This window comes from Nicotiana tabacum, chromosome 12 (assembly GCF_000715075.1).
Source record: "Nicotiana tabacum cultivar K326 chromosome 12, ASM71507v2, whole genome shotgun sequence".
NCBI classification, from domain to species: domain Eukaryota; kingdom Viridiplantae; phylum Streptophyta; class Magnoliopsida; order Solanales; family Solanaceae; genus Nicotiana; species Nicotiana tabacum.
This window is the reverse complement of record NC_134091.1, coordinates 2,842,313-2,869,740: the sequence shown is the minus strand read 5'-3', so window position 1 is coordinate 2,869,740 and position 27,428 is coordinate 2,842,313. Positions and strand designations below refer to the sequence as shown.

Below are 27,428 nucleotides of genomic sequence, written 5' to 3'. Positions count from 1 at the left end.
ACAGATGTAGGGCTCATGTCATACTACTTGGGCCTAGAAGTGAAACAGATGGAGGATGGAATTTTTATCTCTCAAGAAAGCTATACAAAGGATATATTGAAGAAGTTCAACATGCTCGATTGCAACCCCGTGAACACACCGATGAAAAGTGGGACAAAATTGTCCAAGTTTGATGAAGGAGAAAAAGTGGATCCCACATTCTTCAAAAGTCTTGTGGGAAGTTTGAGGTACTTGACTTGTACCAGGCCAGATATACTCTTTGCAGTTGGAGTAGTTAGCCGGTTCATGGAGGCTCCTACCTCTACTCACTTGAAGGTCACTAGAAGAATTCTTCGCTACCTAAAAGGTATAATTAACTTTGAGCTATTTTATTCTTCTTCTAGTGATTTCAGTCTTATAGGATTTTGTGATAGTGATTATGCGGGAGATATTGATGATAGAAAAAGTACAACTGGTTTTGTATTTTTCTTGGGTGATTCTGTTATTTCTTGGAGTTCAAAGAAACAGTCCATTGTTACTCTCTCGACTTGTGAAGCCGAATATATAGCAGCAACATCATGTATCTGTCATGCTATTTGGCTAAGGAGATTATTGAAGGAGCTCAATTTGTCACAAATGGAAGCTACAGAGATTTGTATTGATAACAAATCAGCGCATGCACTCGCAAAGAATCCAGTGTATCATGATCGAAGCAAGCATATAGATACAAGGTATCACTTCATCAGAGAATGCATTGCGAAGAAGGAAGTCGAGCTCAAATATGTGAAGTCTCATGATCAAGTTGCAGATATCTTCACAAAGCCTCTTAAGTTTGAAGATTTTCAGAGATTGAGAACAAGACTTACTGAAGAAGAAAAATCAAAATTAAGGGAGAGATTTGTGAGGTCCACACCTCACCAACCAAAAGAAGAAGATTAAAAAAATTGGACAAAATAGGCTGCTTGAATGCATATGGGCGGCTGAAGATTTCAATTTGCAATGCAATAAGTCAAATTTGTGTTGCTAAGTGGTTGGCAAATTTGCCTATAAATAAAGATGATTCTCTCTCAGTTAAGACACACCAAAATAAGAGAGAAACAATAGAAGTTAGAGAGTAATCCACAGATTGTTGTCTGTGAGATAACTAGTGAGTGGTAGTAATATTGTAGTGAGGTGTTTTATATAAAGAGTGTTATTTCTTTCAAAGTTGTAGTAGTCTCTTGACACTACTGAGTTGTAATATTATAGTGGTAATATTGCTACACTCGGATATTGTATTTTATCCCGCTAAAATATTTGGTGTCATTGTTACTCTCTTGTGTTATTATTATTTGTTGTGGATATTATTCCTGTGCGGGATTATTTATTTTATCCCAATATCAAGGTCATAAAATTCAGTTGGAAGTTCTAGAAGACGTACCCATAGGGCAGTATAAGTTAGTTGTGCGCTTGAAGCAATGAATTTAGGCTCCCAACAACAGCAATGAATTTAGGCTCCCAACAACGGACAGAAAGAAAATAATTTAAAATGAATCAAGGTCCTTTGTGTAAAGCTTTGAATATATTTTCCTCGTAATGAAATTTAATTAGGAAAAAAAATTTGACCCCAGGTCTATGAGGGGCAGATCCTCAGTGGGTTTCTAGAGGTTAGTAAGTTTGGTTTTTAATAATTGATAACTCACTGTCTTACCAAAAACCTTGACTATGACAAGTTTTTCTAGGGAGAGTATAGACGAGATTTGTCATTTGTTGTTAGTGGGATGAAGTTGTCTAAGTCGTCCGAGTTAGAAATTTCATCTGTGAGATCTATTCCATCTTTTTTAAATGTTCGAATCCACTACAAGACTCCTTTCTCCAATTGTCTCCTTAATTCTTCTAAAAGAAAAAATCGACTCACGTCTCCAAATATTTGGTTAGAAAATTACAAAAATACTTCTACATAATTCTAAACATTCTTTTCTATATTTTAATAATTTATCCGCAGATTCTCTTTTTTTCGTTTTTTGATTCCCAGCGCGGTGTTTGGTATTCGTATAACGGTATCAGGGTCCGATTAAATTTAAATTTGCATTGGAAAATCTCATATTAGAGGTATATGACTTTCTAACAAATGTGACTCATACTCGATATTCAACTTCGAGACTCGTCAAGATTACTTGCCATCATGGGCGAAGCTACATGTTATAAAGGGTGGTCAACTGATCACCCTTCGTCGAAAAATTACACTGTATATATAGGTAAAATATTAGATTTTAAAGGTATTACATATATTGAACACTCTTTCTCGGAGAATATTTTTCACTTCTTTCAAATTTAAACACCCTTAAGTAAATTCCTGACTTCGCCATTGTTTGTCATTCATCACAATCTTATATGTACCGTTCATTAGAATTGGCTAAGACAAATATAGTAGTACCATTCAAAGAATTCAACCGACATTTGTTTTTTTCCATGATATATAAAATTCCGTACGATATTGAAAGATTCTGGTGAACATGAGTGTCCCAAAATATATGGCGACATAATTTACAAAATGACAACACTTTTCGACACTTCTTTATTACTTTCGCCGCGTATTTTACATATTTAATAGCCTGTTTGGCCAAAGTTTTTTTTGGCCGAAAGTACTTTTTTTGTCAAAAGCACTTTTGATTAAAATTTGAGGTGTTTGGCCAAACTTTTGGAAGGAAAAAAAAGTGCTTTTGAATATAAGCAGAAACAGTTTTGGAGAAGCAGAAAAAAGTAGCTTCTCTCCAAAAGCACTTTTTTGAGAAGCACGATTTGAAAAAAAATACACTTAGAATCAGTTTTTTAAAGCTTGGCCAAACACTAATTGCTGCTCAGAAGTGCTTTTCAAATTAAATAGCCAAACACAAACTACTTCTCACCAAACGTACTTCTGAAAAAAGCACTTTTAAAAAAAACCACTTCTCAAAATAAGCTAATTTTTGCAGCTTCACCAGACCGGCTATAAGCCTCAAAACAAACCATTCAAACTACGAAATCTTCCCCATGGTGTTCTCATTTTGTTCATCAACTCACGCCATTTCCTTTTTCTCCTCTCTACTCCAAAAATATGCATCTCTGGTTCCCATTAATACGTGACGCTTGTCTTTTATTCTATCTTATATTTACTGGTCAAATAAGCAACCTTGTTTCTACGTCAAACACTCCAAAACAACAGCCTTTTGATTCACGTTAAGCAACAGATTTTTGGTTAGTGTTGTTGTTGTTGTTGTCCTTCTTCTTCTTCTGTCAAGAATGGGTTCGCTTCCGGCCCTCGACGAGCCAAGCTGGACATACCCTTTAGCTCGCCGAGATGAATCTGTCTTTGATAATTATCATGGTGTCAACATTCCCGATCCTTATAGATGGTACGTCCATTTTGTGTGATACTCTTTTATTTTTAGTCTGCTTTTACAAGAAATGATAACTGTGCTCTTTCGGTTACAAGTTCTAAGGGTATATTCTTAAATTTTGTGTCCAGACAAATATAGGAGTATAACTTTGGAGAAAAGAGCTTAAGTTATCTCAATATGTCCATGCTCTAAATGGCAACAACAACAACAACAACCCAGTATAATCCCACTTAGTGGGGTCTGGGGAGGGTAGTGTGTAGGCAGACCTTACCCCTAACCTAGGGTAGAGAGTCTGTTTCCAAATAGACCCCCGGCATCCTTCCCTCCAACAACTTCTCACCTTGCTCTTGGGCATTCTATTTAATTCTCATATGGATTTAAGTTATATACACCAATAGTATATAGATTATGAATAGACCATTTTTTTTATAGTATCAGTAAATTTTAACTTGTGATAGCAGGTTATATCTTTATTACTGGATTATCAATTAATTAATGCTTATCAAAATATTTAATGTAGTGACGGGTTTCATAGCAATATTATAGAACGTTAACTGAAGGAATTATGGGTTCATTTTTGGTTGCATTTTGATTTAGAGGGTGTTTGGCTAAGCTTATAAGCTAGTCAAATTGGCTTATAAGCACTTTTTGGCATATCTACGCGTTTGGTAAATTAAAAATGCTAGCAAGTTTAGTGCTTATAAGCCAAAAATAAGCCAAAAGCCATAAGTTGGTCTCCTCCAGCTTATCAAATTTTAGCTTATAAGCACTTTAAGTTTGACCAAAATATTTACTATTCTATGCCTGAATACTTCTTTTTAAAACAAAACTCTTCATATACTCAGTTCTTCAGTTGCATATTATTAATTTCAGCACTTTTATCCAAACACGTAACTGTTTATTTTTTAAATTAGTTTCAGCACTTAAAAGTGTTTTTCAGCACATAATGCTTATGAGCTACTCTACGTCAGCTAAGCCAAACAGGCTCTTAATATGTTTTGTGTTTTGAACGTTGTCTTAGGCTGGAGGATCCAGACTCAGAGGAGACAAAAGATTTCGTTGAAAAGCAGGTGACTTTGACTGACTCAGTGATCAAAATGTGCGAGACAAGAGAAAAGCTAAGGAAAAAACTCACGAAATTGTTCGATTTTCCTAAGTATGAAATTCCTTTTAGGGCAGGTGATAAGTATTTCTACTTTCACAATTCTGGCCTTCAACCTCAAAAAGTCCTTTACGTTCAGGTTGGACATGATTTTTATTTTTTGTCTTATGCAAGTCCTTTTTCGTTATTTTCACTAATCTTATTAGTATGGATTAAGTTTTACTATCAAATTAACTTTTACATATTGACAATGAAAAAAAATACTTACATTATTGGATCACCTAAAAAATAGCTCAAGTATAATTTTCATAACCTGAAAAATAAAGTAGGTTACCCAAATAAAACATATTAAAATATGTTAATGTAAAATTATTTTACAATATTGTTAGCCAGGGACGGAGCTAGAGGCCCAACTACGGGTTCAGCTGAATTCAGTAACATTTGCTCAAACAGTATATTTATGGTAAGAAATTCATTAATATATATACACACTCACAAACACAGTCAGACCTCTCTGTAACAACATACCTATATAATAGTCATTCAAAGCCGAGTTTTTTCGGAACCGAATATTACAGTATGTTATAAATATATCTCCTATATAACAGCATTTTTCTATAGCAGCCAAAAAATTTCGAAACAAACGAGGCTGTTAGGTTTGACTTATATATATACAAATATTAAACTTAAAATCCAGTTATAAGCACTCGAAGTCATCGTTCTAAAATCCAGAACCTATAAATTAAATTTATCATCTTGAGATTATGGCTCCGCCTCTAATATTATCGCGCATATTATTGGTGATTTTAGGATAATTTGGATGGAAAACCAGAGGTATTGCTTGATCCAAACACATTTAGTGAGGATGGCACAGTTGCATTAAGTATATGTGCAATTAGTGAGGATGCTAAGTATTTGGCATATGGTATCAGTTCAAGTGGTAGTGATTGGGTGATAATTAAAGTTATGAGGGTGCAGGATAAGTGTGACGAGCCTGATACAATTTCTTGGGTAAGTTCATGAAAAAATAAATTAATTATTTCAATATATATGTTGAAATATTATTTTATTATATATGCTTACAAATGTATATATTTAGTCATTTTGTATCATGTATTTGCTTCCTCACAGGTTAAGTTCTCAAAAGTCAGCTGGACTCGAGATAGTAAAGGATTTTTCTACAGCCGTTATCCAGCTCCCAAGTGAGTATTTAAATAAAAGTTGTATTTTTTTTAAGGATTTAACTTGTATCAGTATAATAAAAATTTTACATTATTTATATAATTTAATCTACTATAGAAATTAGTCAATTGCATTTGATTTAAATTTGTAATTATTCTACTTACTAGCTAGTAGCATTAGTACGTACTCTTGTATTGTTTTTAGTTTTAGATTTCTATTATTGCATGTTGTTGCTTTCATTTTGGTCATCTTACTGTGTTGTTGTTTTCAATGCTTCTTTTCTATGGCTCCTCATTGTTGTGTCTGTCTGTTTTCTTTTTATTACTGTTGTTCTTATGCTTCACTGAGCCGATGGCCTATTGGAAACAACTTCTCTATCTCCACGAGATAGGGATTGGAAACAGCTTCTCTATCTCCACGAGATGGGGGTAAGGTTTGAGTACACACTACCCTCCCTAGTCTGGATACCCCAGACCCATTATGTAGGATTACACTAGGTTTGTTGTTGTTGTTACGGTTAGTTACCGTCGATTTTCTACTTTTTAAATGACCTGATAGTGTAAAAAAAAATAACATGTTTAATCAAAAATTGTAAATTATGTACGTTAGGAAATGATCAAAATAGAGGTTTCCACTATTTTATGAGATTAATTCTAAAGTCTGAAGATTCTTTCTTATTAGGAACGGAGAAAATTTGGACGCAGGGAGAGAGACAAATGTAAACTTGCACCACCAAGTGTATTATCATTTCTTGGGCACTGATCAATCTAATGATATTTTGTGTTGGAAAGATACAGAAAATCCAAAGCATAGACATATGGCTTCAGTTACTGAAGATGGAAAGGTAATTACTTGCTAATTCTAGATCTACCCTAAACCTAATTGTTGCATGATTGTGTGCTAGGGCAAATGTAGCTTCGTCTGAATCCAGTACTTTCGACGCGGATTATGAATTTATGTATAAAAAATTATTAAAATTGTAATAAACAGGAGATATAAACCCATAACTTTTAAGCTATAATAGGTTCAATACTAAAATCGCGGATGAACAAATATAATTTAAATCGCGGATCCACCTCTGACTGTATGGCGTGTGACCAGCAAAATAGCATTAGTCTAGTTTAACCAGTGTCACAACTTCCAATTAAACACATAGAAGTCACATCTTCACCACCTGGAAAGGCACAATTCTCCATGCTCATGCATAGCCACGATCTCTATGGTCATCTGAATGGACATGTATACTCCTGCTCGCAACACTCCGTTCGGCAATAACTCCGCAGTCAATTAGAATTGACTGCGGAGTTATTTCTGGATATAGGTGCGAGAAGGAGCAGAATAGATCCATTTAGATGACCTTAGAGGTCGTTGCCACGCATGAGCATGGACAATTGTGTTTTTCCTATGGAAGTTGTGACTTTCATTGAGTTTAATCGGAAGTTGTGAAGTTTTACCGAGGGTTGACTTTGATGATATCGGGTTCGAATTGTTGTTCCGGGACTTGAAATAGGTTCTTTGCTGCCATAAAAAGAGTCGAAAATATATATATGGTGAATGAATCAGATAATTTTCATTGAATCAGATAATTTTCATTGAATCAGAAGCATCATTTAAATACAAGTCAAGTGAAACAAACTTTCCGAGACTACTCCTTTGATTAAGGAGAATTTATTCAAATCTAAAACTAACCCTAAAGTTAGGAGCAACCCTACAATAAAGGAACCTGAACACTGAAAAAAGGGTCAAAACAATAACAATAAGAAGAACTTAGATTATGATTTGATTAATATTCCTTTTTGCTTAAATTAGATTTTCTGTTTTCTTTTGCAGTATGTTCTCCTATATACTTTTCGGAACTGTGATACTGTCAACAAATTACATTACTGTGACTTATCTACACTGCCTAATGGAATTGAAGGTTATAAAGGAAGAAGCGACGCGCTTCCTTTTAACAAGCTTGTCGACCATTTTGATGCATCTTACGATTATGTTGCACATAACAACTCCATTTTCACTTTTCTAACTAATAAAAATGCTCCCAAGTACAAATTAGTCAGAGTGGATGTACAAAAGCCTGATTTTTGGTTTGATATTATCGACGAGGATGAAAAGGATGTGCTTCAATCAGCTGTTGCTGTTAATGGAAATCAACTTATTGTGAGTTATTTGCGAGATGTGAAAAATGTGTTGCAGTTAAGAGATTTAGAAACAGGAGTCTTGCTTCATCATTTACCTATTGATATTGGCAGAGTATCAGGAGTTTCAGCTCGTCGCAAAGATAATTCTGTTTTTATTGGATTTATGAACTTCTTGATCCCTGGATTAATATATGAGTGTAACCTCAAGGGTGAAGTTCCTGATCTTAAAGTATTTCGAGAAATCGTTGTCCCTGGCTTTGATCGGACAGAATTCCAAGTTAATCAGGTAAATGAAGTTTTTTTTCACTATGCTTGAACTTGCACTATAGCCATTTTCCCCTATAATTTCTCATCATGTCCAAGACTTCTTGTTACCATATATCACCCTACATTTTATTACCAAATTTTAAAACCATACTGGAGTATTGAAATCTATACTTAAATATGTTGCATTTGCTTGTGCATTATTTTAGGGTGTGACGGAAGTCATTTTCCTCCTTTTCGTGGAAAATGTTTTCTCTGGAAAATAATTTTTAACGACCAAGCACCATAAAAGGACTTATTTATTTTCCGTCATACCAAAGACACCCTGAAGTAGACACTAATGCTTGTTAAACAACCTATATCCTCCACACTTAATCAGCATTTGATAGATTATCCAACCCCGAGCAATCTTAGTTATTGGTGGGGGTTCGGTTCGTTAGCTGGTATTTGTTTAGTCATTCAGATAGTGACGGGCGTTTTTTTAGCTATGCATTACACACCTCATGTGGATCTAGCTTTCAACAGGGTAGGTTGTCTACATCACACCCCTAGGGGCGCGGCCATGCAGCCCTTCCCGGACCTTGCGTGAATGCGGGATGCTTTGTGCACCGGGCTGGCCTTTTTTACCCGAAAGACACCCTGAAACTTGTATTTTCCGTCATGATTTTGATTAGTATGGATCATCTATACTTCTATTGACCAACTATTCTTGTGACTATTTGCAGGTATTTGTGCCTAGTAAAGATGGTGTCAAGATACCTATGTTCATAGTTTCTAGAAAGAACATTTCTTTGGATGGATCCAACCCTTGTTTATTATTCGGATATGGAGGATTCAATGTTAGTCTTACACCATCTTTTTCTGCTGCTCGAGTTGTGCTCGCAAAGCATTTAGGTGTAGTTTTTTGCATAGCAAATATTCGTGGTGGTGGAGAATATGGAGAAGAATGGTATAAAGCTGGTGCTCTTTCCAGAAAGCAAAATTGCTTTGATGATTTTATTTCTGCTGCTGAATATCTTGTAACTTCTGGTTATACACAACCCCATAAATTATGTATTGAAGGTGGAAGTAATGGTGGCCTTCTTGTTGGAGCCTGCGTCAATCAGGTACTTAACTTATATATACTAGCAGTATAATGAAATTTTTACACTATCAGCGCAAATTCAACCTCTACCAATTACAGAAGTTTATTTGCATTATTGCTCGTGTTATCTGTAATTACCTTTTAAATGACCTGGTAGCATAAAAAACTTTTACTCTAGTAGTGTTAACCGTGGGAGAAGGGGAGTCTTGGCGTAACTGGTAAAGCTGTTGCCATGTGACCAGGAGGTCACGGGTTCGAGCCGTGGAAACAGTCTCTTGCAGAAATGCAGGGTAAGGCTGCTTACAATAGACCCTTGTGGTCCGGCCCTTCCCTGGACCCCGCGCATAGCGGGAGCTTAGTGCACCGGCCGCCCTTTAGTGTTAACCGTGGGAGCTTCATAAATGCAGAGACCTGATCTATTTGGATGTGCTCTTGCTCATGTTGGTGTTATGGATATGCTTAGATTTCACAAGTTCACTATAGGTGAGTATTTTTTTATACAGTTATTTTGTTATTTTAGTTGTTGTTTAATTCTGTGTTTTACGATTTATTTTCTATTTCTCATTAGGCCATGCATGGACTTCTGATTTTGGCTGTTCAGATAAGGAGGAAGAGTTTCAATGGCTAATCAAGTGAGTTCTTGAACTCTTATTAAAAAGAGTTTAACTTCCATTCTTTTACACTATCATCACTTAAATGATAACCACAACTAATTGCTCTGTTTATTTATGCATTTTAATGTAACTTGGGACATTGAATTTACTGATGATATTATTTACAAATTTTATCTTTAGGTATTCACCACTGCATAATGTGAGGAGGCCATGGGAACAATTTGCTATTAAAGCATATCAGTATCCTTCAATCATGTTATTGACAGCAGATCATGATGATCGAGTGGTTCCATTGCACTCGTTGAAACTGTTGGCTGTAAGTTACTAGTTACCCAAATCATTTTCTTTAAATGAACGTATCCCTAGATCTATGTTATTACTCGTTTTTTCATTTGCTTCCATTGTCTTATTACCTGTTCTTGAATTGACGGTCTTTCAGAAACAGCCTCTCTACCTCCATAAGATAGGGGTAAGGTCTGCGTATGCATTACCCTCCCCGGACCCCACTTGTGAATTTCACTGGGTTTGTTGTTATTGTAGTTGAAGCCTTCTGCTAATTCCAATGGAGTTTAAGTTTTAAGCATGATTTTGTAAAAAAGTATTATGCTGTCAGGTCATTTAAGAGGCAACTTTAGATAACTCTATTTAATAAGCATAGATTGATAGTCTAAATTGAATGGTTAGTGACATGTTATGACAAACTAAATTACACCGATCATATCAAATATCTTACACTGTCAGTGTATCTAACTTAAATTTATTGTGATATGTTCTTCAGACTATGCAATATGTCCTGTGCACTAGCGTGGCGAAAAGTCCACAGACCAACCCCATCATCGGTAGAATCGAACGCAAGGCTGGTCATGGATGTGGACGTCCAACACAAAAACTTGTAAGCTTCTGACCAGTAATCGTTTCTTTTGCATTTGGTTCAGATGATTAAACTCCAGTACCTGCAATGCAGATTGATGAAGCTGCAGACAGGTATGCATTCATGGCTAAGGAGTTAGGTGCTTCTTGGTTTGAGTAGATGATCTTGGTGTAAGCCATCATAAGGAAAATGGTGGAAGAACGAGCTAGTCGCGTTTTGCGGTCCTCACAGTTGGTACTTCATTTCCAAATAAAAGAATCTGCTCACAAAAACAGAGTTCTCGGAAATAAATAAAAGTTTCAATAAACAATAACAGCAAGGTCTCAGTCCCAAAATTTCATCCTATGACGCATACAACAGGTTGCACCAAAGGAGGTTGTAAAATCATGTTCAAATGAAAGTCCCTGGATCCACTAGAATTATAGTCCTCTCATTCTGCCTGAAAGCAGTCCATTTTCACGTCTGTAACATCGAGTTGCAATATCTCTGTTCTGCAACCAAGAATTGAACCAACACTGCAGCACACAAAAAGATTTGTAAATTTATGGTTGAAGAGCTGATAATTAGATCAACAGAGCACAATACAATATGTCTCGGGCTGAATTAAATCTCTTATTGTTGACACAAACAGCACCAGGCTCCTCATCCAAATCCGTATAACAATTCAAATATCAGCTATAGACCATGAATTTAAAAGTTTCTGGAGTTGGCCTTGCAGTGATTTATCCACAACTTTGTAACTAACTATAAATGTTGCCCATAAAGTAGAAGATTATAGCTAAATGGTGAACTATTCCAGCTTCTACTGAGCTGCCACGGTCCATTTATGCAACCCCTATCAAACAGACATGGTTAACTCATTATCGGGTAGTGGAAGGATATATTTGCCCAATGGTTTGGCTCAATTTTCCAGGAACTCATCCTCCATCGAAGGAGAGTGAGTTTCGGTTTTATATGTAGTAACCTAACCCTTTTTTTTATTAAGTGTGTGTAGTAAAAATATTATTGAGTTTGAACCTATTAAAAAAAATATTGAGTTTGATCGTACTACCAATGCAGAAAGAGTGCCTAATACTTGCTAAATGAGTCTGCACATTTGGTATCCCTGATAATTTCCTCATTATAATTTCAGCAGATCATAATCCTCTCTATGGTCACACTGTCGGCCCTCACAGTACATTATTTCTGGGGAAGCATTTAACGATGAGAATAAAGCAAGACGGCTAATAGCAACCATATAATGGTAAAGGGAAAAGCACAACATTAAACTAAATGGATAAGACATGAATAACCACTTTATACCTGGGCTGGGTGCGACCAAAATCCCCATGAACAAATTCCTTGATATATGTCCCAGCCTGTAAAAGACAGCTACCACTGCATTATGCTTTTATACAACAATTTTGAAAGAACTCTTTAGCCCTTAGGCACATCATTCATTACAGAAATGACACCGTAAAAAGAGTCACAAGAGGTTAAGGAACCTCAAGCCTTGGAACAATCCAAGTTTGAAGGTCAAAGGAGACATAAACAAGTATATACATACACACACATATATGTACAGAGAGAGAGAGAGAGCCTTGTCAATTGTAAAGACAGAAGTATTTGCATATATGCCTTATTTTGGAAAATACTAACATTCACTTCTATTTCAGATTGAACATCATGCTTACTCTTCTCGGAGATCAAATAATTTCAATACTCCTAAACTTTTCAAAAACAAAAAACACTAAGGCCACTTTTATACCTGACTCCAAATTTATACAACTTAAAATTTAAGGCCAACAATAGGGGACCAATTTACATTATCTTAAATGGTCTAGACTATTTTACAAAGTGAAATAATAGTTACAATTTGAAATGGGGGCCGTGACAATTTCCTTCTCTTTGTGTGACATCTTTCTTTCATAACTTGACATACTATTATGCATTTTCTTTCCAATAAAAAAAGAAAAACAATTTGACAACTAAAGAAATTTGAGATAGGTAGTGATTAGCTTACCTGAGTACACAGATGCAGTAGAAGATATTGTGAGCTTCCAGAGATCCTCTCCACTTTCATCCTGACACAAGAAACAACACTAGTCAGGGATTGATATACAAGTAAAGCCTATAGCTGTAAAGTCGGTTGCTAGAAATCGTTCATACCAATGTATAATTTTCTCCCTCTCCAATGGACTTCGGCGATGGAGAACCCTTATAGGTGTTCTTTGAGCGACTTTCTGAAGCCCCGAGAAAAAAAGGAGAGAGAATGAAACAAATAATCAGATAAGAAGGTGGATGATCAGCCCTTAACAAATTACACTCAAATCAAATTTGATGCTACCCAAGTTTTGAAAAGGAGAGGGTATGAATGTATGATACATGAACAATCATGCCGGGTGCTCCAACAGTTAATAAAAGCTAGTGCTCTATGAGAATATAAAATGTGTTTTCCCAAAAAGCAAAACGAATGCACACTTTGTTTCCAATATCATACGCCAAAGGTAATCTTGGTCTTAGTTGTTTATTTCAATATATTCCTGATAACTCCTTTTTTAGAAGACAACATATTGCTGAAACGTTTATCTTAAATTTCACAAACAATTAGGATTTTTTCTTCTTTCCATTAATGCAAATAGAGAACCACTCACCAACTCCTTTAGTGATGATATTGTTTGCAAATCTTCGTCGCTGACAGGACGAGAAATCCAAACCAATGCAGTGTACTGCTTCTGTATTGGATGGAAAAAAAGACCTTAGGAAAAAATGGGATGGGAGATAAATAAGTTATTCAGCAGAGAGCTGCTGGTAAATACAACTAGTACTAGCTTAAATAATCAGAAACTTACCTGCTTTTCCGCCTCTCCTTCACGCATGAGGTCCCACCCTTGACTACCTACAGCTCTAAGATTTTTAACTCTGACCTACGTGCAACATATGTAAAGACTGTCTTATATATGTATTGGCAAATGACGAAGTGCTATGTGCTCCACACCCATTTAAGTTATCAAAGACGGCTTAGAAGTATTAACTAACTCACCAATCGACTTTCTACACTATTAATTTTCCTCTCTATCTCTTTTATGAGCACTTCAGAAGGGACTTGGCGTGCATTTTGTATCTCCACCAGAAAAGGACGGCCTGTACCCAGCATCCGGACCTGAGAAAGGTAGTGTTGAGACTAGAGGATCAACAATCATCCAATATTTATGGGTCTGTCAGAAATCAGATCTTTCTTACATCAATGTCCTCCCTACCGGCAGCATGAAACTTATAATTGTCGCCCTGGAAGATAGGAAGGATGGCCCCGCCTACTATTTCCTAAGAGAACATTCAAAGAAGGGTTAACATACATAACCATTTATTCACAGAATCACAGTAACTTCAAACAATAGAAATTACAACTATGAAATAGGGTGATATACCTCAACAGATGCTTCTCCCATTCTTTCATCATCGATAACCCAGCGCGTCTGGCTGACATTTCTTGAATACTGCAGTAAAGGTACATTCTCAGTTGGACAATATTCCGTCAAGGCAGCTTTTAAAATGGACTATGGAACTAAGAAGCATTGATCAAAGATAAATTTTGATGATAACGGGCAAGAAGCCGAATTCATAAGTATAGAAATAAGCCTTCTCAGGAACAGATATAAAATGAGCTAAGGTGACTAATTATAACCTAGATCTCTAATGGTAGCCTGATAAGTTAGATTCTGACAGACCCATAAATATTTGTAGCCTGATATGTTATATAATGGCATATAAAGGGAAAATAAATGTTTTGCATCACTCTATTTATCTCAGGTTTTGGGTTGGATGCTTACATTCTTTTATATAGTGTCAAAGCCACCCGATTTCCAAGGGTTTTAAAAGTCTGGAGCTACTCTACTCAGTGCTCTAAGTGTTGGTACACGAGCAAACTATTGGTTTACAATGTTTAGCCTACAAAAATTAATTGTAGTTAATAGTCAAAGGATATAGGGTTTTACTGACAGTAAAATTTTCTCAAACACTTATCCTAAATCTACATTCATCCTATAACAATCCTTCACAAAGAATGATTTAACTTCTCCACAACATTTTGCATCCTTCTCGATCAAGTCTTCTTCCTGCTTTTTGGAGAACAAAATGCAGCATAAGCATTGGCAATAACGTTTTGGGAGTCAAAAACCTAAATTGGATGCGGAACTCAGAATTCAATGATGACAAACAAACATTGGTGCTTATTCATGGGTTCCTGCAGATGAGTTTATTTATAACACGCTTTTCAGGTCGAATTTATACCTTGAGATATCTTCCTCCAATAAATATAGGGCTTCTACAGCAATGAATGGTCAGACAACATGGCTTACTGACCTGTAAATGCAGAAAATTCCCACTATATAAATAATAGAAAAACATGCACATCGAATATACTTCAAATGGCGTGAAAAGTTATATTGTTTAGACAGTAGCTGCATTAATATGGAGTGCAGAAAAATAAATGAAAGTCCAAGTACCAACCAACTGAATATAACTGGACACAGTACCTTATTTAACTGAGCCATTAAGTAACTACAACTGAGATCTTGGGAGTCCTTGGGACAAAGTTTCATCAGTCCATCTCCATCACCAATATGATTATCAAAAGACTCAACATGGGGAGTAACAGATTCCTTAGTTGTCTTGAGGTCACCAGTGAAACCTGCTTTGTCTGTCAACAATCAGTTATACTTTCTGTTAGCGGAAACGTAAAAGAAAGAACACAAGATTTAACGTGGTTCGGATCAAAATAATCCTACGTCCACCAGAGAACAATTGTCCTTTTAATATTAACAAAGGAAGGGGAGATTTCCCAATTACACTTAAGAGAATTTCTCTCTTAACTCTCTACTCACTACAATGTATTGTATTATTTTGGGATGATTTCTACAAGTGAAGGAGTGCATCTATTTATAGAGGTAAAGACCTCCTCTTGATGTCATGGGTGACATCAAAGGAGGAAGCTTCCTCCTAGCATCCACACCAACTCTTTCCACCAACTCTTCCAATTGGCATCCCATTGTTGACTAAACATAAACCAACATTTTCAGCATGCCATTGTTAACTAAACATAAACCAACATTTTCAATCTCCACCTTGGTTTGCGTTTCGAGCGTGTGAACAACTCTGGCCAAAACTTCTAAGCTTATTGGGCAACCCCGTTGTAAGAAACAAGAAGAATCAAACCATTGTTGAACATACCACCTCCACCTAGCAACTGTTCTCTTCGGAGTTGCATCAGTTGATGCACACCCCTGCCAAGTCCTTGCAGTGTGCAAACTTAGCGAGCGGGACTATCTTGGTCAACATGTCTGCAGCATTATCATCTGTGATAACCTTCACGACCTTGATAGTTCCCTCATCAATAACATCTCGAATAAAATGAAATCTGACATCAATGTGTTTAGTGCGCTCATGAAATCTCTAATTTTTCATTAGATGAATAGCACTCTGACTATCACATCTAAGAGTTGATTCCAGCTGAACCAAACTCAATTCCGCTACTAAACTTTTCAACCAGATAGCTTCCTTTACCGCCTCCGCTGCTGCCATGTATTCTGCTTCTGTCGTAGACAAAGCGACAATCGACTGCAAAGTCGACTTCCAACTGACGGCACTGCCAACGAGGGTAAAGATGTATCCAGTTGTGGACCTTCTTCTGTCAAGATCTCCTGCATAGTCAGAATCCACATAACCGAGAATTGAAATACCTGTACCACTTTTTCGAAAGGTAAGACCAACACCAGAAGCTCCTTTGAGATATCTCAATATCCACTTGACAGCTTCCCAATGCCTCTTTCCTGGGTTGGACATGTATCTACTTACCACACTTACAGATTGAGCAATATCTGGACGTGTGCATACCATAGCATACATAATACTACCAACTGCACTGGCATAAGGAATCTTTGACATATGCTCCACCTCATCCTCAGACTGAGGCATTTGTGACTCTGAAAGTTTAAAATGAGGAGCTAATGGTGTACTTACAGGCTTGCACGTTTGCATATTGAATCTCTCGAGAACCCTTTCAATATACCTCTTCTGAGAAAGATGTACAACATCGTCTTCTCTTGAAATCTCCATACCAAGGATTTTCTTTGCAGCTCCTAAATCCTTCATGTCAAATTCCTTACTCAATAGTTTCTTCAAAGCATTTATCTCTGTAATGTTGTTAGCAGCAATAAGCATATCATCAACATACAACAGTAAATAAATCATGGTAACCAGTAAATAAATCATTGAGTTACCAGACATCTTCTTGTGATACACACAACTATCAAATGCACTCCTTGAGAATTCATGTGTAGTCATGAATGCATCATACCTCTTGTACCACTGTCTAGGGGATTGCTTCAAACCATACAAAGACTTCTTTAGTTGGCATACGTGATCTTCTTTTCCCTCAGCTAGGAAACTTTCAGGTTGATCCATATAGATTGTCTCTTCTAGATCACCGTGTAAGAAAGCAGTTTTGACATCAAGCTGTTGAAGCTCCAAGTCAAATTGTGCAACCAATGCTAGTAGCACGCGAATTGAGCTATGCTTCACGACCGGAGAGAAAATCTCATTGTAGTCAATTCCCTCCTTTTGGCTGAAACCTTTTGCAACCAATCTCGCCTTGAACCTAGCATCTTCCACTTCAGGAATTCCCTCTTTCTTTCGGTAGACCCACTTGCATCCAACTGTCCTCTTCCCCTTTTGTCTTTTCACTAAGACCCATGTCTGATTCTTGTGAAGAGACTCCATCTCTTCAGTCATGGCTAACCGCCATTGTGCGGCATCCTTGCAAGAAGTTGCTTCAATATACGAGGAGGGCTCCAGATCTTTAATCTCTTCTTGTGCAGCTACGAACGCATATGCAATCAAGTTTACTTGATTTATAAGGCGTTCCGGTTCTCGTGTCTGCCTCTTCTCCCTCCCCTTCGCAATTGTGTATGGTTCATTGACAACAAGTTCTTGAACCCCTACATCTTCTGACTCATCTTTAACCTGAGTCTCTTGATCCTTTTCCTTGGCAAGCTCCACCGGAAGCTCCACCTGCTCGTTGTTCTTGTTTCCTGAAAACTCCACGGAAACTTTACGGGGATCAAGTATAGAGGATTCATCGAAGGTGACATCTCTACTAACTATAAATTTGAGTAAAGACAAACACCAAAGTTTGTACCCTTTTACTCCATCCACATACCCTACGAATATGGCCTTCTTAGCCCTTGGTTCAAGCTTTCCTTCATTAACGTGATAATAAGCTGGACACCCAAATACTCGTAAGTATGAATAGTTAGAGGGTTCACCTGACCATACCTCATTCGGAGTCTTAAAGTCAATTGCCGATGCTGGAGATCGATTGACAATATGAGCAGCAGTGTGAACTGCTTCACCCCAAAATACTTTGGACATTTTGGCTTGTAGGAGCATACAACGAGCCTTTTCAAGAAAAGTTCTGTTCATTCTCTCGGCAACTCCATTCTGCTGTGGGGTATGCCTGACAGTCCTATGTCTTGAGATCCCATGAACCTTGCAGAATTCATTAAACTCTTCATTGCAAAACTCCAAGCCATTGTCTGTGCGAAGATACTTGATTTTCCGCTCCATTTGATTTTCAATCAAAATCTTCCACTCTTTAAATGCTTCAAAAGCATCACTTTTTGCCTTCAAAAAATACACCCAAACCTTTCGTGAGAAATCATCAATAAAAATGAGAAGATACCTCTTTCCGCCCTTCGATGGAAGTTTAGAAGGACCCCATAAATCTGAATGGATGTAGTCTAGCACTCCTCTTGTCTTGTGTTTGCCAGTGCTGAAGCTGACCTTCTTCTGCTTCCCTAGAACGCAGTGCTCACAGAAGTCAAGCGTGCTGATCTTCTCACCTTCCAAAAGTTTACGATTGCTCAACATCTCCAGTCCACGTGCGCTCATATGACCTAGTCTCATGTGCCATAGTCTTGCCTTGTCATCATTAGATAACTGCACTGTAGATGCATTTGCAGAGCCAACAATGGTGCTTCCGGCCAATGTGTAAAGACCGTTCTCCAGCTTGCCTTTCAGCATGACTAAAGAACCTTTAGTCACCTTCATAGTTCCTGCTTCGCTCATGTACCTGTAGCCTTGATCATCCAGAGTACCCAAGGAGATCAAATTCTTCTTCAGATCAGGAACATGACGGACTTGTGTAATAGTCCTCACGATTCCATCATGGCAGCGAACCCGAACTGAGCCAATGCCAACTATTGCACAAGTTGCATTATTGCCCATTACTACGGTTCCTCCACTTTTCTCGTAGCTGCTAAACCAGTCTTTTCGGAACGTCATATGCAGAGTACAAGCAGAGTCTAACACCCATTTGTTTTCATAACTACTATTATTATTACACGATGTTGTTAGTACATAATCATTATCAAAATTATGTACCTGTTCAAACTGTAGATGCACTCGCCTTTTCCTTGGACTTTGACATTGGGCAATCTCGTTCAAAGTGCCCCTTCTTGCCACAACCCCAACACTCTGTATTCTTCTTGTTCACACGAGACTTTGATCTGTGCTTTGATTTGGTCTTTCCCTGTTGGCTAGTCCGGCCTCTTACAAAGAGGCCACTTGCCTGGTCATCTCTATCTCCTTCAATGTGCCTCCGCACATCACTAGAGTTAAGTGCCTGCCGCACTTGCTCAAGCTTGATAGGCTCCTTGCTATACATCATTGAATTCTCAATATCACGATATCCTGAAGTCAATGAAAATAGCAAAGCACATGCAAGCGTCTCCTCCTCCCTTTTAATTCCTGCAATCTGTAAGTCCATGACAAGTTTATTAAACGCATCTAAATGATCTTGTAACGAAGTACCTGACCCATCTTAAATGTGTGAAGACGTCGTTGTAACAACATTCTTGTTGTCACTGATCGGTCTTGGTATAGCCCTTCTAGCTTTTCCCACAACTGTTTGGCCGTCTCTTCGGTACCCGTACTCACTTCACAAAGCACGTTAGGTGCAAGGGATAGTTGGATTGCACTCAATGCATCCCCTTCAATCTTCTCCTTGTCGGGAGCTGATATATCCGTAGGATACTTTCCGTCAATAGCATGGATTGAACCTTCCCTCCGCAGTAACGCCATCATCTGGATCTTCCAGATATTGAAGTTGTTGCGTCCATTGAATCTATCAATTTCAAACTTCATGGAACTCATATTTGCTTGTTCTTTCTCCTTGGATCGTTAAAGAATCTTGTCGCTCTGATACCAATTGTTAGCGGAAACGTAAAAGAAAGAACACAAGATTTAACGTGGTTCGGATCAAAATAATCCTACGTCCACCAGAGAACAATTGTCCTTTTAATATTAACAAAGGAAGGGGAGATTTCCCAATTACACTTAAGAGAATTTCTCTCTTAACTCTCTACTCACTACAATGTATTGTATTATTTTGGGATGATTTCTACAAGTGAAGGAGTGCATCTATTTATAGAGGTAAAGACCTCCTCTTGATGTCATTGCTGACATCAAACTACCTCCTCTTGATGTCATGGGTGACATCAAAGGAGGAAGCTTCCTCCTAGCATCCACACCAACTCTTTCCACCAACTCTTCCAATTGGCATGCCATTGTTGACTAAACATAAACCAACATTTTCAATATGCCATTGTTAACTAAACATAAACCAACATTTTCACTTTCTATTGCTCCCAAATTAACTGCGAGAAGACATTTGATCCAACAATATTATGGAGCACAGAGTGGAATTTGTGTTAGCGACTTCACGCAGGTCATCAAATAATGAAAATTACTGAGCGAATACTTCTTCCACTTAGCTATTTGATCCAACAAGCAAATGCAGGAGCATAGAAACCACAATTCATGTGATTCTATTTTCCTTTTGTTTTAAAGGTACTTCCTTTGAAATTGATACTCGAGTCATACATCGCCTAATAGCGAATCGAGCAAGATCCTTAAATGACAATTTAACTAAAATACACAATCTTGGAAGTTGGAACATATCGATGATCTTTCTAACCTGTCTCCACTTAACAGCATATGAAATAAAAGTATGAATATGAAAGGATGACACCGCTGGAGGTACTAAACATATGCAAGGGAAAGAATTGGAAGAACCTCAACAGGAGATTTTTTAGCGAAAATTTCAAATAGTAAACGGTCAAAACATCAGAAGTTCATTAACAAGAGGAAAACATGGAAACTACACATTGTTCGTCAAAACAAAGAAAAATGAAGAATGCATGTTTATCTATCCCTACCTGCCCACAAGACAACTATCACCGTTCGGGTAGTGTCTCAATTCGTGAGACACAGTAATGAGAAGACAGCAGGTAAGGTAATAAGTACAGAAACTTAAATCTCTCAAATAGGAAAAGGAGAAATTTGACAAGATAACATGCCTGTTTTCCTCCTCTTATTTCCTCCAGCCCTTTCCTGAACATCATCCCTTGTTAATGCATCAGAATGTGAGTATGTTAAGCGAACGCGAAAAGAACTTTGACTAGATTTTACACCCTGCAGAACATGAAAACACTTGCATATATATCATTTATTTTACAGGAGCAACACTGGTTATGTTGTTGTTGTAGTTACAGGAGTATGTATATTTGACACCCAGCCCGGCACATTTCAGTTAGCACGTTTGTCCCCTATCTATTTTCTCAATTTCGAAGGTATCTTATACCATATATATTCACACAGCGAAAACTAAAAATTAGTACCAACATTATTCAAATCCCGTAATAGTTTCAAAATATTGATAATACTGTACGGGTGCAAAAGAGATTCGATAAGAAGATTTCATTACCAACAATTTTTGTAATGGATTTATCACTAACAATTTCAAGATGTCTTTTGTAGAAATGAATTGACATTCAGCCTTTTCTTGGAACCAAAGTTCATGGTGGTACCTATTTTTCATATACAACCTGAAAAACAGAAATATTTTACCAGTTACTCAAATTAGATAGACATATATGTACGGAAGTTAATGGTGGAAACCAACAACATCCAAGTTCTAGCTTCAGATCAAAGAAAGAACATAATATGCGGTCAGATCTCTTAGCATACAGAATTTGGAGGGAGATCTGACCCTCCTGCCCGACGGGAATGAAATTGATTAACAAGAAATTCATGAGATTCTAGAATCTTACCGGACTGCTTGATCAGTTTCTGCTAAAGCTGAAGGTACTGAGACTTCAAGAGAAAAACTATCAATTTGGTGATGTTGTTGCTTTAGGAGTTCAGCAATTACTAAAGCAAAGTCATTGGCACTATCTTTTTTCAATAAAGTTCCATTGTCATCATTATAGAGAAATTGCAAAATGCCTAAGCAAATTTTGCAAAAGTTTGTCTCCTTTAATGGTTCTTGATGCAATTGCTTATTACTAAGTTCTCCATCTTTTTGGGGCTGATCAGCCGTGTCACCATCTTCTTTTCTCATTACATCTTCTAAGATATCACACCACTTTGATATTGAGAGTGAAGGATGTGAACACATGAGTTCGCGAAGTCCCAATAGTCGAAAAACGCATCGAACGCATGCCTAAATCAAACAAAAAAAAACAAAAGGGATTATGAGTCATTAGATTAAGAATTAACAGAAAACATCTTCTACTCCAATGACAAGACAAACTAATTAGAGATTGATAACCCACCATAGTCAATACCCAAGTTATCTTCGCCAATTATTCACTTCCTTCTTTACCAACAAAAAAATTATTCACTTCTTTCTCTAAAGGAAGAAAGTTCCTCAAGTATAGCATAGTGCAACAAGCCGCTTGACGTGGCTTTGAAATAAAAAAAAGTGGACTTAATTCACCAGAAACCTACTTTAACAAAATACTTTTACTAAACTTATAGCATCATAAATTGCAGTAGACGTAGTTTTAGTCCACCAATGCATTAAGCTTCAAAAAATTCAGTCATTTTATTCTTTTGCAAACAAATTAATGAATTCAATCATTTAATTTTCACCCTCAATCCACCAACCACATGGTAGCACCATCCAAATCCACGTAGTTGAATACCCCAAAATTGCAAGAGGTTAGGGCAGGTGTTGGTGGAAGCGTGGATTGATTGCAGTGGATAGGGAAAGGAGGACAAAATAGCCCAAGAAAAAGTTCTCTCAAAAGCTTTTATAATCATGTAGGTGAAAGTACAGATTGCTTCTCTCATCTTTCCAGCACGTGCAATGCTGGATATGCAGTGAATAAGTGAATAGAGGGATGATGCGAATTTTATTAAAAGATAATGGGTTTGAAACCTCCCGCTATAATGAAGAGTGAATCTGTAGTAAGATTTCCCTCTCTGCCAATTCAACAAATGTACTCAAACAGCTCTCATTTTTTCTGTCAATTGAAGATGAAAGGTGCTAAGTCATATAACATTATCGATAGAGATTTGAAGTAAGGCTGCAAGTATGGATGCACCATCTAAAACCTCGGTACATTTCATACCCAACCTACTCTTCTACGAAAATTAAGATTCAGATAAAAGCTTCTTATTCTGTTTTGACATGTCAATCCCCTCACCCCCAGTTTATTTACAAGTAATTCAGCTGCTCACTAAATCTCGAAGAAGCTCTTTGAAATATTTCCCACACTTCTTCAAAAAGATTCCCGCTTTACTACGCAATACCTCTCTCCTATATTTAATGTTAGAAGGTAAAATCAAACTGATGCTTGTTCGAATTAATATCAACATATATTGTGAGCAGTGGCAGAGGCAGTAGTTCCGCTAAGGGGATGCAAAAAAAAAAGTTCAAAAAAATAAATGAGACTGTAGCCAATAGGAATTGAACCAGCGACCTCACAAAGGCTTTGAACTCCATTGATCATTGAGCTATGTTTTTGGGCTTTGTTAAGGGGATTCAAAATATAATATATAGAGGCAAAAAACTAATTTTGCCTTATCTGTCCAATGCAATTTTCCAGCGAAGGGAACCCCCTCTGCCCCCAAATCCGCCCCTGATTGGGAGCCTCATCAGATTGTGATGACCCAAAAGGTCATCACTTGCTTTTAAATTGAATTCTGTGTTTCGAGGCCTTAAAAACCTCTTTTAGCATCATCTCGATTTGTGTGCGCAGTCCGGGCGCATAGCCAGAACGCTTATATGTGAAAATCTGTGAAAAATGATAAATTTTGACTATAAAATGAATTAATTTGACTTCGGTCAACGTTTGGGTAAACGGACACGGACCCGTGATTTGACGATCCCGGAAGGTCCATAGGAAAATATGGGACTTGGGCGTATGCCCGAAATCGAATTCCGAGGTCCCAAACCCGAGAAATGAATTTTTGAAAGAAATTGTTTTCTGAAAAATATAAAGGTTTTTGAAAGTGAAATGTTATGTGAAACCTGTGGTATCGGGCCCGTATTATGGTTCCGGAGCCCGGTACAGGTTCAATATGATTTATATGTGTTGTCGGTAAAGTTTGGTAAGAAACGGAACCCATTTGGCGTGATTTGGACCTTAAATGCAAATTTGCTTTTTAAAGAAGTTTTGAGAAATTTCATCGATCTTGAGGTTTAATTCGATGTTCATGATGTTATTTTGGTGATTTGAGTACACGAATAAGTCCGTAGGATGTTTTTGAGGTTGTGTGTATATTTGATTTGGAGCCCCGAGGGCTCGAGTGAGTTTTGGATAGACCACGGGGTGCATTTTAAACTTAGAAAATTGCAGGTTTTATGCTGGTGTGTTTCAGACCTGCAGGCTTCGCATTTGCGAGCCATGCATTGCAAATGCGAAAGGTGGCCTGGGCAGCCTTCTTCGCAAATGCGAAGTATATGTCGCAAATGCGACACCCACCTAAATCCCCTACAGTCGCAAATGCGAGACCCCCAGTCGCAAATGCGACTTCGCAATTGCGATTCACCCTTCGCATTTCCCAACCCAGCAGAGGATTGTGAACCCCTGTTCGCAATTCCCATATCTGAGACCTGCAACTTTTATACTTAGACGAATTTTAACCCATTTTTCATATTCTCTCAAAACATAAACACGCTAGGACGATTTTTCAAAGGCTTCCTCTTTCCCAAATCAATTGTAAGTCGTTTTTAACTAGATTTCTTCAATCATTAACATCTTTTAACATGATTTCAACTTAAAATCAATGATTTTCATAAGGGAAATTGAGTGTTTTGGGTAGAACCTAGGTTTTTTAAAAAATTGGAGATTTGGACCTCGATTTGAGGTCCGATTTCAAAACAAATCATATATTTGGGTTCGTGGGGGAATGGGTAATCAGGTTTTGGTTCGAACCTCGGGTTTTGGTTCGAACCTCGTGGGCCCGGGGGCGATTTTTTACTTTTTGGGTAAAACTTTGGAAAATTCATTTTCATGCATTGGGGTTGATTCATTTAGCGTTTATTGATGTAATTAAGTAATTTGTGACCAGATACGAACGAATTGGTGGTGGAATCACGAGGTAAAGCTATAGTGGAGGCTTGAATTGTGTTTGTGGCATCGAGGTAAGTGTTTGGTCTAACCTTAGCTTGAGGGATTAGGAGTTGTGTCCTATTTGTTATTTATTTCTTGTTGAGTACGACGTATAGGCATGGTGACGAGTATCTATACGTTGGTGTCGAGCATGACCGTGAGTCGTATATTGTGATTTTCATGACTTCATTGTGTTATCCATGCCTTGGTGAAGGTTCCTATTGTTGTGTAAAGTTTGTGGAAAGAATTGTGACCTATGAACATTGAGGAGCGTTGGCTCAAGTTGTATAACAAATTGTGAAAGTATAAGTGATAATTGAACCTCTAGAGCATTGGCTCGAGTTGTGAAGTGAATTGTGAAGTAAAAGTGAGAAAGAGAAGAGATCATTATGTTGCCCCCTTGTCGGGCTATTGTTGAGTTGTGGTTCCCTTGCATTGTGTTCTTAATTTGTATTACGGATGCTTAGGTTGATGATTCTTTGTGTTGAGTAAGGGTTATGGTTATTCTCGAGGAACAAGTTTGATTATAGCTGAGGTAGTTAGATGTTGTAACAAGTTTGATTATAGCCGAGGTAGTTAGATGTTGTAACAAGTTTTGTTATAGTTGTTTCTCCCTTGTCGGGACGTAATTACTTATGCTGTCAAATCCCTTGCCGGGATAGTGTAGACCTTATTGATCCCTTGTCGGAACTCTCGTTATAATTGATAATATTATATGTGGATCGGGTTGCACACCGCAACAATATTATATGTGGATCAGGTTGCACGCCGCAACAATATTATATGCGGATCGGGTTGCAGGCCGCAACAATATTATATGTGGATCGGGTTGCGCGCCGCAACAATATTATATGTGGATCGGGTTGCACGCCGCAACAATGATAAATGATATGGATCGGGTTGCACGCCGCAACAGTGTTGTAAAATAATGGGATCGGGTTGCGCACCGCAACAATTATTGATACAAGTGTGTTTAGTTTGGATACTAGTTTCTTTTGCTTTGCTGTGAATTCTAAGATGCCCTTAGATTGTTACTCTGGATTTACTGTTAATACTGGTATACCCCCGCAACATGTTTCCCCTTCCCACCTTTACTTGCTTATTCCTGCTTTACTTTCCGCTGTATATTATATAACTGCACAGGTTTATTTGGTAGTCTGGTCCTAGCCTCGTCACTACTTCGTCGAGGTTAGGCTAGGCACTTACCAACACATGGGGTCGGTTGTGCTGATACTACACTTTGCACCTTTTTGTGCAGACCCCGGTGTTGTAGATTTCAGACCGCGGTAGGATTGCTGATTCTTGTTCATCAGGCGACCCGAGTTAGTCCTGCAGACGTCCGCAGGCCTTGGCGTCTCCTTCCATCTACTATTCATGTTTCTTTCATGCATTTCTAGAGACAGCACTGTATTTATTTCTTTCAGACCTTTATTCGTAGTGTTTTTAGACCGTCTGTGAAACTGTGACACCAGTTTTGGGTAGTCGAGATTCTAACAGTTGTATTGGATTCATGTTCTGATAGCTTATTGTTTTTTCTTCCGCTTATGTTAAATTCCGTTGTTTAAATGTTATTACTTCGAAATTGTTAATGAATATAAAATGGGTAAAAAGGTAAATTGTGCAAATAATTGGCTTGCCTAGTTCGTATTAGTAGGCGCCATCACGACTTCCGAGGTGGGAAATCCGGGTCGTGACTAAAGATAGAACGAATTGTACCTCGAATTAACTCTAAAGCTAAAACTACTAAGACCCCTTTTCTTTCCCTTCTCCAAAACAATTCATAGTTTCAATGAATTACAGTAATATTAATAATCATAGGACGATTTACGGGATACCACAAAAGGTTCAAGTTTTTTACTTTGTTTCCAACTGTACTCAGGCATTTTTCGATTATGAAAAAAAAAAAGTTCAAGTTTTTATTTCTTAGAAATAAATTACACATTCAAAAAAAAAATATCACTCAAGTTGATTGATAACAACAATATAAGCAAGAAAGTTCACCTCTTTTTAAGAAAGAAAATTAATCGTTTAATGAGAAAATATATACATACCCCAATGGACCACAAATCTTTAACGGCGTTTACCGGCAGCTCATTAACGGCTTCGCGGAGGAGACGTAGGTTCTCCTCCTCACTCAACTGCATGTTTCCCTCGACGCTGTTAACTTCCGCCGCAACTTCACCGGCCATCTCGTTTATCAGGGAAAGTGGCTACTTTGAACCAAATAAATAAATCGCACTATTTTCCCCTTTTCTTTTCAAAGCTTCAAATTTACTTCTCGTATTAGTATTAGAAATTAGAAATTGCTGAATTTTGATATTCCTTAAACTTTTGGGTCATTCATAACTTTTGCCCTTTATTATTAACTTATTAACCAAACATTATAAGTCATATTAG

General features: G+C 37.5%; 2 protein-coding genes across 4 annotated transcripts; one reads left to right on the top strand and one right to left on the bottom strand.

Annotated features, from left to right (window-relative positions):
- The first annotated feature begins 1,054 nt into the window (after window positions 1–1,054).
- On the top strand, window positions 1,055–11,640 carry LOC107781502 (uncharacterized). Of its 3 annotated transcripts, none has more exons than XM_075226040.1 (13): window positions 2,596–3,353; window positions 4,360–4,579; window positions 4,830–4,903; window positions 5,251–5,451; window positions 5,572–5,642; window positions 6,304–6,466; window positions 7,453–8,046; window positions 8,750–9,130; window positions 9,516–9,591; window positions 9,677–9,740; window positions 9,903–10,038; window positions 10,501–10,614; window positions 10,687–11,640. In XM_075226040.1, exons 3-13 carry the CDS (start codon window positions 4,901–4,903, stop codon window positions 10,750–10,752), a joined length of 1,869 nt encoding a protein of 622 aa, XP_075082141.1. In that variant the 5' UTR covers window positions 2,596–3,353; window positions 4,360–4,579; window positions 4,830–4,900; the 3' UTR covers window positions 10,753–11,640. The 3 variants fall into 3 exon arrangements, with proteins under 3 accessions (XP_016457700.1, XP_075082141.1, XP_075082140.1); XM_075226039.1 differs by having other exon boundaries at window positions 2,602–3,353; window positions 4,834–4,903; XM_016602214.2 differs by lacking the exon at window positions 4,830–4,903 and having other exon boundaries at window positions 1,055–3,353.
- Window positions 10,353–27,375, bottom strand: LOC107781503 (uncharacterized). Its single transcript, XM_016602217.2, has 15 exons — window positions 27,083–27,375; window positions 21,741–22,132; window positions 21,395–21,515; window positions 20,988–21,102; window positions 15,108–15,271; window positions 14,863–14,934; window positions 14,001–14,069; window positions 13,816–13,896; window positions 13,616–13,735; window positions 13,425–13,499; window positions 13,227–13,307; window positions 12,742–12,815; window positions 12,596–12,656; window positions 11,896–11,951; window positions 10,353–11,108 (listed from the first exon to the last, which is right to left on the bottom strand). The coding sequence occupies exons 1-15, from the start codon at window positions 27,218–27,220 to the stop codon at window positions 11,024–11,026; spliced, it is 1,704 nt and encodes a 567-aa protein (XP_016457703.1). The 5' UTR covers window positions 27,221–27,375; the 3' UTR covers window positions 10,353–11,023.
- Window positions 27,376–27,428: the final 53 nt, after the last annotated feature.

Coding starts and splice junctions, on each gene's coding strand:
- LOC107781502 (XM_016602214.2), top strand. CDS start 3,241: ATGGGTTCGCTTCCGGCCCTCGACGAGCCAAGCTGGACATACCCTTTA. Junction 9,592..9,676: donor ATTTCACAAGTTCACTATAG/GTGAGTATTTTT, acceptor ATTTCTCATTAG/GCCATGCATGGACTTCTGAT. Junction 10,615..10,686: donor GACGTCCAACACAAAAACTT/GTAAGCTTCTGA, acceptor CCTGCAATGCAG/ATTGATGAAGCTGCAGACAG.
- LOC107781503 (XM_016602217.2), bottom strand. CDS start 27,220: ATGGCCGGTGAAGTTGCGGCGGAAGTTAACAGCGTCGAGGGAAACATG. Junction 12,657..12,741: donor AGGGAGAAAATTATACATTG/GTATGAACGATT, acceptor TTCTTGTGTCAG/GATGAAAGTGGAGAGGATCT. Junction 11,952..12,595: donor TACTGCATCTGTGTACTCAG/GTAAGCTAATCA, acceptor TGTCTTTTACAG/GCTGGGACATATATCAAGGA.